The sequence below is a fragment of the Merops nubicus genome, unplaced genomic scaffold, assembly GCF_000691845.1.
Source record: "Merops nubicus isolate BGI_N331 unplaced genomic scaffold, ASM69184v1 scaffold7954, whole genome shotgun sequence".
Taxonomy (NCBI): domain Eukaryota; kingdom Metazoa; phylum Chordata; class Aves; order Coraciiformes; family Meropidae; genus Merops; species Merops nubicus.
This window is the reverse complement of record NW_008602218.1, coordinates 1-10,204: the sequence shown is the minus strand read 5'-3', so window position 1 is coordinate 10,204 and position 10,204 is coordinate 1. Positions and strand designations below refer to the sequence as shown.

At 55.4% G+C, this 10,204-nt stretch overlaps 1 protein-coding gene across 1 annotated transcript; it reads left to right on the top strand.

Annotated features, from left to right (window-relative positions):
• Positions 1-242: 242 nt before the first annotated feature.
• LOC103770995 (polycystin-1-like) lies at positions 243-9,171 on the top strand (the record flags this gene model as incomplete). Its single annotated transcript, XM_008938276.1, has 7 exons — positions 243-393; positions 1,321-1,473; positions 3,819-3,963; positions 4,617-5,219; positions 5,693-5,849; positions 7,643-7,895; positions 8,976-9,171. Coding segments are annotated over 7 exons (1,658 nt in total), but the record flags the coding sequence as incomplete, so codon positions are not given.
• Positions 9,172-10,204: the final 1,033 nt, after the last annotated feature.

Below are 10,204 nucleotides of genomic sequence, written 5' to 3'. Positions count from 1 at the left end.
CAGGCACCCCTGAGCATCCTCCAGCTGCAGCTCCACAGAGCTGGGCCAGTGAGGAACCAGGCTTCAGTCCATGATGTTCCTACATAGAGCTGGTGCAAACTGGGCTCCAGGGCAGGGGTCAGCAATGCTGTCGCTGTTTAACCACCTGCTTCCCCCTCATCTTCCTTCCCAGCTGGAAGGTGGACTCTGCCTCCTGCCCCCAGCCCCCTTTGACAGTCTGCACATAACCCATCCCTTGGCAGCTCCATGGAGATCAGCTTGCCCGAGGGCTTCCCCAGCCTCTCCCACTGGCTCTACAATCAAACTGACACCGTGCTCCAGGGCTTAGTGAAGCAAGGGGACCCTCAGCAGGTCATTGAGTACTCTCTGGCCCTCATCACCATCTTAAATGAGGTAAAGCAGCACTCTCTGCCCAAGAGAGCCTTCCAGAAGGCCTTGCCATCGTCACCAGTAATGTTCTTTGGCAAGGTTTTCGTACAGCAATGTGGGGAAGTCACTAATGCTACAGTTTTCCATGTAAATCAGTGTGTGTGCATGCTGGGAACTGGGCTGGAGCTATTTTCATGCAGCAAAAAGAGTAACAAGCTGCAGACACACAGTGACCAGGGGAAGCCGAGGGGCTGTGAGGTCAGACAGGTTTCAGAGTGGCCTGGGTGTCCCCCCTGCAGCTGCTTTTTTGTCCTCATATTCAGGGAGTTTTTCCTCTGTACTGCCAATCTCAAGTCTAAACACTGAATTTAGAAACAGAAACCTTAGCCCAGGTTCCCCGACCTGCTTCATGCTTCCCCTGAGCAGGCCACCCCACTGCAACTCAGGGGAGCTGGCAACTCTCCTGCTCAGGTGGTGCTCTGGGTGCTGAGACCTCCTTGTTCTGACTGCTGAGCTCATGCAGCTGGAAAGATCTTCTGCCTGGAGCATCATCCTCCTGGCAGCATTCACGTTCACTCCTGCCTGAAGTAGAGCCCAGTCCCTTCATGTGCCTCTCCATAGGCAGGGCAGGAGTTTTGGTCTATATTGAGGCTTTCCAGCCCAGTAAGAGCCTGCTGCATGCCTGGAATCCAGGCAGGGGTGATCCCCCTGAGCTCAGGCACTGTGCTTAGCTAGACAAGCTGCACACTGCTCTGCTGCTGAGCTCTCAAGTGCAGGGCTGTTAAGCTTGGAGCAAGTGAAATTGAGGAAGTTCTACTGAAAAACCAGCTCGTTAGCTCACTCTCTGGGGCAGGGAGGCAGGCAGTGCAGGGGGGAGGTGATTTCAGCACAGCTCATCATCCTCTGAAGCAGCCTGGTGCATCTCCTGGCTCTGCCTGCTTCTCCCCCCAGTACGAGCGCTCGGTGCTGCTGGAACCTGAGGCTGGGAACGAGTTTGAGCTCCGGACCTGGACTCGCAACAACATCACAGAGACCCTGAACTCCCTCAATGTGAACACAGTGGATGACATCCAGCAGATCTCAGCTGCCCTGGCACAGTGCACGGTATGTTCCCCACCACCTCCTCCAGCCTCCTGCTCTTCCAGGTGCTCTTCAGTTCCTGTTGGGCTTCCCTGTCTCTCCCACACACACACCACACAGGTATCACTGTTGGACATCATCAATGTGCTGTGGTGACACTGTTGCTGAGTGTTGTCAGCTCTGCCCTGTGCTGTGCCACCGGTCTGGCAGGTGTTGCTGAGGTGATGTCTTCATGGAAAGATCTGTGCCAGGCTGCCCAGGGCAGTGGTGGAGTCCCCACCCCTGGAGGGGTTTCCAAGCCGTGGAGATGTGGTGTGAGGGACACGGGGCAGTGGGGACCTGGCAGGGCTGGGGAATGGTTGGACTCAATGATCTTAAAGGTCTCTTCCAACCAGAGTGATTCTGTGATTCTGTGTGCTGGAAGAAGCACCTGAGATCTCTCTGCTTCTTCTCTGCTCCCAGCCCTGGCATGGCAGCTTGCTAGCAAGTAGGTTCCTTCACTTGCAGATGGAGCCCATAGAAGAGGCCTCAGCACACTGGAATAAATTGCTGGGGGAGTTGCAGAATCTCTGAGGACAGGCTGGACTCCCATCAGGCCTAACAGGAGTAGAGCTGGACCTGCTTTGAGGCAGGGGACAGTGCCAGGGGCTGACGTTCCTTCCAGCCCTGTTTCTGCAGGACAGGGTTAGAAGACTGCTCTGCTCTGCTTCTGACTGGGTGCACTGGATTCACCAACCAGCTCCCAGTTTCAGCTCCCCGGTGCTGAGGCTGCTGCCTGGTGGCTTTAGGAGTGGCTCTGTGTGTTTTGTCAGATGGGCAAAGGGAAGAGAGCCCAGTTATATAACGTGCTTGGGGTTTGGTGGTCAGCCAGCCAGCCCTGGCAGCTCCTCCTCCCCGCCCTCCCAGAGCTTTGCTCTCAGGACTGGAGCTGTGTACCCCAGCCTTAGCTGCTCATCACCTCCCCAGCCAGGGCAGCAGCCTCGACACTCAGGTGATGGACAGGCTTCTGCACCCCCCCAGAGACCCTCTTCTGCTGCTCCCTTCTCTGCTCCAAAGTCTGGAAACTCCCAAAGCCATCTCCTGCTGCCCAGCTTTGCGCAGGGGTTCGGGGTTCGGTCGCATCCCAGAATGATGCTGGATCTGTTGGTTTCCATCTCTCCCTGTGCTCTTGCCCTGGGACTTGATCTCACTGTGGAAGCTTAGGTCTAGAAATAGAATTTTTGTTCCACAGGAAAAGCTGATGTTCCAGGACCAGCTTCTGCTCTGGACTGGAATGGAAAACGTGGAAAAACAGTAACCTAGAATTTCCCAAGTGGTTGAGACAAGCTCAGAGTTCACACATTTCCATTCCTGTAGAACTGTCAGTCAGTGCTGATACTTTTTTCATTTTACCTACAGGGGAGAGGAAAAATTAGAATTCATTTCTCCTGGAAAGGAAAAAAAAAGAATCTCAGTCTCCTCCAGCTGATTCTCCTTCCTAAGCAGTAGCTCCCCTTGGGTGGTTTCTCCCCATAACCCTTTTTCTTCCCCACCTCCTTGATACCTGTCTGTGCCTCGTGGACTTCACTTACACAGCATGTCCTCACTTCTCATTGCTTACAAATAAAAGCAGAAAGGGGGAATTCTAGACCTACAGATGCTGTTTTGATTCTTCACCAAAACATACGGTGAATCACGTCTGAACCCTGTGATGATTAAAAGAAAGAAGAGCTAGGAACAGGGTTGTGGTAACAGCTTCCATGTGTTGCCTCGGTCCCTCCCATCCAGCCCTCAGAGTGCAGGGAGCTTCAGGCCATGGCGAGAACATTCTGTTTCTTGGACACATCTGGGAGCAGAGGGAGGGACATCCATCATGCCTGAGTGGCAGGATCCCTCCCACAGCTTCCAGGAGCATTTGGACACTGAAATGGATTCAGTAAGGGCTAAATCCTGTGTCCATTGAAGAGAGGAGAGAGGATGCAGGAGTCTCAGCCAGCTCCTTCTGGTTGGTTGCTGTAGGAATAGGGTGTAGTCCCAAAGGGCTGCTCAGGAGATTGGAGAGCAGGAGACGTGCTGGGTCCTTACAAGTGAGCTCTGGGGGACTGGAACATGCTGCCCCATATTGCTCTTTTCCAGAGAGGAGGTGGATGCAAGAGTCCTGCAGACACCACCAACTTCTTGGCACCTCACAAGTGTCAGCAGAGCAGCCGTGGTCTCTGCAGTCACCTCCCTGGGGTGGGAAGGAGCAAGGGGTGGCTGTCAGAGTGCAGAAGGTGTTTGAAGAATTGCACTCAGGTCTCTGCAGGGCTGAGCCAGCTGAACTTGCCTCCAGCTGCCTCCATCTCTCCTGGGGCGTGTTCCTCCTGCACCAAACTGTGTTTCTTGTGCAGGTGGTGAGCAAGGAGCTGGTTTGCAAGTCATGCCTGACCAGGACCTTGAACAAGCTGGAGACCATGATGACCATTCTGCAGGGGGAAACGACCCAGGGCACAGTGACACCGACTGGCATCGCCGACAACATCCTCAACATCACAGGTCACTGCTCACACAGGGGTGGGTCATGGCTGACCAGGCACTGCTGGGGGCAGGGGTCTTGCCCAGGGTTGTCCTGCCTTTGGCAGCTGTCTCTGCAGACATTTGGACAGAGCAGCTTTTAATAAACTCATTCATATCAGGTCATTCCCTGATACTCCAGGGAATTCTCCTTTTAGTAAACAATGAGTAGCAGCTATGGCTTCCTGATGCTGGCCTTTTTGGGGAGGCCAGCCAAACTTCACTGGGGCACCTGTGAACACTGTGTGGAAATTCCCACCTGGTTGCCCTGGAAAGACCACTTTATAGTGCAAAAAAACCTCATTAACACACATTTGCTCTGCCCATCCTCCCCTTGTTCCCCAGTCTGGTGTTCTAGTCACTCTACAGGAGGAAGCTGAAGCCTGCTGTGAGTAAATATTCACCTCCAAACTGTGCAGCTTAGCCAAGGGACTGCAGGAGCTGCTGACAGCTCAGATTTTAGTGATGGGCTACTGAGCATTTCCAGGGATCATGTGCTCAGTGTAGAGTTAAGAGTGAGAAGTAAGGGAAGACTTGTCTGGTTGTTCTGGGGAGGCGTCAGGCGTTATCTAGACTGTAGCCACTATCAAGGGTATTAACCCCTTCCTTTACCACCTTGATTTCTCTCCTGGCAGGTGACCTGATTCATCTTGTCAATACAGTTTCACAAGAATCCAAGCCCCAGGAGCTTCTTGGTGATTCCCACAATTTGCTGCTAGCTCCCAAAGCCTACAACCTGTCTTCCAGCCTGATGCGCATCCTCATGAAGTCTCGAGTGCTGAATGAAGAGCCCCTCGAGCTGGTGGGAGGAGAAATTAAGGCCAGAGGCAAGAGATCTGATCCCTTCAACTTGCTTTGCTATGAAAACACACCAAACTGCCAGTTCTCCATCCCCCAGGCATTCAACACCACCCTTTCCAACCTGACGGATGTCATTCAAGTCATGTTCCAGGTGGACTCCAACCCTTTCCCTTTTGGGTACATCAGCAACTACACCGTGTCCACAGAGGTGGCCTCCATGGAGTTCCAGACACACAACGGGGTGCAGATCCCCATTGGGAGCCTGGACTCAGAGAAAGCCATCACTGTAATGGTGTCCAACAGCACGGGGGCTGACAACCTCTCTGCTGGCACTGAAGTCATCGAGGCAAGAACGTCTGTGAACCTGATTGTGACCATGGAGAGCAACAACAGAGAGGCAGGACTGCACTTCCAGCTCACCTACAGAGTCCTCAATGGTAGTGCAGATAGATCCAACCCATCGTGCTCTTTGCTGTCTCTTCCCATGGGGGAGGAGGGCTGGGTGCTTGGCTCTGCCAAGAGATAACTGCTATGGGAAGGGATGTCACGTGTAACCAGCAGGTTCCTCACTGCATGGGTGAGATTCTGGCTGCCATGGGCATTATCCAGTCCCCAGTGCAATGCTTGCTTGTGGTTCTGGCACTGAGAAGCCTTTTGCTTCTCCCAGTCCTTCTGCTGAGCCACATTAGCACTGGTGGGAGTTCATCCAGTCCTCTCTTGGTCAGGGATGATGGTATCCAGAGTCTCTTGCTCAGGGATCCTCTGAACTGCAGACTGAGGCTGCAGCCTGGGATGGCATCTCTCCCAACTTTCCTCATTCCTGATACTCCCCCCGAGCATGCTCTGCTGGCAGCAGGCTGGTGCTCAGGCTCTCCCTGGTGTTCCTGAAGTGCTCTGTGTTTTTGTGCAGATCAGTACCTGGCGAGCGAGCCCGAGCCGTTCATCATGGCTTATCTGCACCACGAGCCAGAGCCCAACCAGCACAACTGCACTGCCTCCAAGAGGATTGGCCTGGAGGCCCTGGCTGGAAGTGACCACAAGCTCTACACCTTCTTCACCTCACCCAGGTAAGAGGAGCCTCGCTTCTCACACCTGTCACCCCCAAGCTGCCCTGTGGATGGGTGTGAGGGGTGCTCAGCACCTTGTTGTGGTTTATACCCAGCTGCTCTGCTGGGTTGGTGCTGTTGTAGCCATCCATAGTGCTCATCTGTTCTTGGAGGAGACAGCTGCAAGCTGCCATTCCTACACCCCAGCACCTCCACCTCTTCTACCCTGGCACTCCTCCTTCCCAGACATCTTCTGCAAAAGCCCCTCAGTGCCCAGGCTGCCTTTCTGATCTGGCTGAGGGAGGGTTCCCCTCTCTCGAGCTGTAAAACTCATCCCTTGTGAGGGTTGTGACCTTCACCCAGGGCCTCTCCTGGTGATGGTCTCCCCCCACTGCCCTTTGCTCTGCTCATTGCCTGATACCTGCTGCAGCCTGACTGCTGCTTGTCCAGGCTCTCATCCTGTGTCACTACTGGTCCCAGAGCTGCCCGACTTCACCAGGAATCTTTCCCCAAGGGACTCACACTGACCTCTGCCTGAGGGGCTGAAGCGTGGGCAGAGAAAGGCAACGGAGCTGCTGGGGAAGGGTCTAGAGCCCAAGTGTGGGGAGGAGCAGCTGAGGGAGCTGGGGGTGCTGAGCCTGGAGCAAAGGAGGCTCAGGGGAGACCTTCTGGCTCTGCACAGCTCCTGACAGGAGCCTGGAGCCAGGGGGGGGTCGGGCTCTGCTCCCAAGGAACAAGGGACAGGACAAGAGGAAATGGCCTCAAGTTGCTCCAGGGGAGGTTGAGGTTGGACATGAGGAGGAATTTCTTGCCCTTGAGGGTTGCCCAGGGCTGTGCCAGGCTGCCCAGGGCAGTGGTGGAGTCCCCACCCCTGGAGGGGTTTCCAAGCCGTGGAGATGTGGTGTGAGGGACACGGGGCAGTGGGGACCTGGCAGTACTGGGGAATGGTTGGACTCAGTGATCTGAAAGGTCTCTTCCAGCCAAAAGGACTATGGTTCTACAGTTCAGGGCTTGCCTCATGCAGCTCACAAAGCCATTTCCCAGAGCAGAGCACCACTTCAGCCTGGTTTCTGAGCTTCACTGCAGCCTTCATGGGAGCACCTCTGTCCTCAGAGCTCACCTTCCCAAAGCGTGGCAGGAGGACACAGGTTCTCCACCCACCCACTGGCCTGCTGCTGGGAGTCTTCTGTGGCTCCTGAAGCCCTGCTGGGTTTGCAGCAGAGCTCTCTGCTTTTTACCAGAGAGCTTTAATCACTTCTGTAACTTCAGTTGCTGTCCTGGTGCCTTGCCCAGGAGCGTGTGTGGTTGTGCCTCGGGTTCTCTGCGAGCTGTTCCTGGGCTTGTCTGAGAAGAGATAGGCAGCTTGGGAGGAGGTGGGCAAGTGTGGAGCCACCATTAGGTCCACACAGCTTCCATGGCTTTTGGTGACAGGTTGCTCAGAGAAGGATTAATTGTTGTAATGAGCAAATCTGCTCCCAGCCAAGAGTCGTGGAGTTGCTCTGAAGTGTTGTGTGGGTCGGCGAGACGTGGGGAAGGGTGGGTGGGAGGGCTGGGCAAGGCTGCCAGCACAGGGGGTGTGCAGCTTGGTGCCCCAGGTGATGAAAGAATACAAAGATAAAGGATTAAAGTGGTCTGTGGAAGCCCAGAGTTTCTGCACAGCCAGGGGGGTGTGACTGACACCACATTCCCTGGGCTGTTCCTCTCGCCTGTCCCTGCAGCAGGGGGGTTTCCATGGGGGCAGATCCATCAGGACAGGGCTGTGTCCCTTCAGCAAGTGGGTTAATGATGTCTCCCTGCTGTCTTTCCCTCTCCAGAACTGATGACACCATCCAGAAATACTACTTGAACATCACAAACCACTTCAGCTGGTCCCCAGTGGAGGTGACCCTGGGGCTCTACACCTCCCTCTGCCAGTACTTCAGCGAGCAGGAGAAACGCTGGAAGACAGAAGGCATCATCCCTCTGGAGGAGACCAGGCCAGACCAGGCTGTCTGCTTGACCCAGCACCTCACTGCCTTTGGGGCCAGTCTCTTTGTCCCCCCAAACTCCGTCCAGTTCATCTTCCCTGTGAGTAGATCAAAGCAGAGGCTGTGCAGCGTGGCCACACGCCGAGCATGTTGTTGCCACCTAGAGCAAAGCCTTGGGCTCCTGTTAGCTCCCCGTTGAAGCTGGGTCCTGGCTGACCTGTGCCCAGCTGGCAGCCCAGCACCAGTACCTGAGAGCCTCTGGGAGCTGCAGATGGGCACAGCTCCCAGAGGGACTGGGGCTCCTGACCGTGAATCCTGGCTGCTGCTGCTAAAAACAGGCCTTTGTAGATGGCTTTATTCTCTATCCCGGACACCTCAGGGTGTGATCACCTCTTGGTGAGATGCCAGATGCTCCTCCCAGCACCTGCCAGCTGCTCCCAGCTTCCCAGGGGCATCCAGGCTCCTCCAGCTCTGTCCGTGTGATGTAGGTGGGAGCAGAGAGTCCTCAGCAGCTGCTACAGGAGGTTCAGGTGCTGCAGTCACTCCACATGCTCTGAGCAGGGACAGGTCCCTCCATGGGAGCAGAAGAGTCGTTTTGATTGGAAAAGACCTTTAAGATCACCAAGTCCAACCATCCCCCAGCACTGCCAGGTCCCCACTGCCCCGTGTCCCTCACCCCACATCTCCACGGCTTGGAAACCCCTCCAGGGGCGGGGAATCCAGCACTGCCCTGGGCAGCAAGGCCTGGACAACCCTCAAGGGGAAGAAATTGTTCCTCAGGGACAACCTCAACCTCCCCTGGCACAACTTGAGGCCCTTTCCTCTTGTCCTGTTGCTTGTTCCCTGGGCGCAGAGCTCGACCCCCCCCTGGCTCCAGGCTCCTGTCAGGAGCTGTGCAGAGCCAGAAGGTCTCCCCTGAGCCTCCTTTGCTCCAGGCTCAGCACCCCCCGCTCCCTCAGCTGCTCCTCCCCACACTTGGGCTCTAGACCCTTCCCCACCAGCTTCGTTGCCCTTCTCTGGCCACGCTCCAGCCCCTCAAGGTCCTTGTGGGAGTGAGGGGCCGTTTCCCTGCAGCATTATGTGTGTGAACAATGGCAATGCTGGGAAGGAGGCAGCACTGGGGGATGGGGGATCCCTCTGGGGAAGGAGAGTGACTTTCAACATACTTCCTTTCTTCTAGGCTCCAGGCCCAGGTCTGAACTACATCGTGCTGCTGACGTGTGCTGTCTGCTTTGTGACCTACTCGGTGGCGGCGCTGATCGTGCACAAGCTGGACGTGCTGGACGTGGGCAGGGCTGGGGTCATCCCCTTCTGTGGCAAGAACGGCCTCTACAAATATGAGATCCTGGTGAAAACTGGCTGGGGCAGAGGATCAGGTCAGCCCACAGCCTGCTCCTGGCCTTGAGTCCCCCGAGATCTCACCTCAGCAGGTCGTGCACCAAACGTTGCCCCGCGGGGCCCAGGGCTGAGCTGCTGCTTGGAGCTGTGCTGAGGAGTCAGCTCAGGGCTTCCCACCACACTCACCCTGTTTATTGATGGGTGATGGTGGGGCAGGTCAAGAGCTGTGGAGGAGAGTGTGCTGCCCCACTGCTTGCTCTTGGGGTGGGACAAGCAACTGCTGCTGGAAGGAGCCACCCAGTGTAGCAACACCCCCACTCCTCTCTCCCTGGCTGGGCTGTGGCTGCAGGAACAGCCGGGAGGCAGCGATTGTTCCTCGCCTCTGACTGTCTCCTGCAGATGCATCAAGGCCTTGTGGGCCCTTTAGATGGACTGTTCTGCTGTCCTCCAGAAACCATCCCTTTTTTCTGCCATCTGAATCTTTCCCAGCAGCATGAAGGCAGACAGACAGCTTCACTTTCTGATCTGGGGCTGGGTTTGTAGCTAGAGCAGCCAGAAACATCATCCTGGGCATGGAAATCTGGGCAGCTGGGATGTGGAAGCTCTAAGCAAGGATAGAGGTGGAGCTGCCACCAGGGCACTGCCAGAAACACACTCCCATTGATCTTAGTGTGTAACCACTGGTTTCACTGGGAGCAGTTTTCTCCTGAATGACAGAATCATAGAATCACCACGATTGGAAAGGGCCTCCAGGATCATCAAGTCCAACCTTCCTCCTAATTTCCCTAACCACTAGATCATAGCCTCAACCCCAAAGACCATCCAAGTTGAGCAGGTAGACCAAGAAACCTCTGGCAACTGTTACCAGAGAGAACTCAAAGAAAACAAGTCTTTGAGCTTCTTAGTGAAAAAAAACATCCAGAATAAACACCCCCTCCCATGAGGGTGTTAGCAGGGTGTGGAATGTCACATTCAGGCCCCTCCAAAGAGGAGAACTGAGCGTGCCAGGGTGGAGGCAGCTGCACGTGGTTGCCCTGGGGCTGGGGTGACCCTTGAGCACCCTCCTCTCCC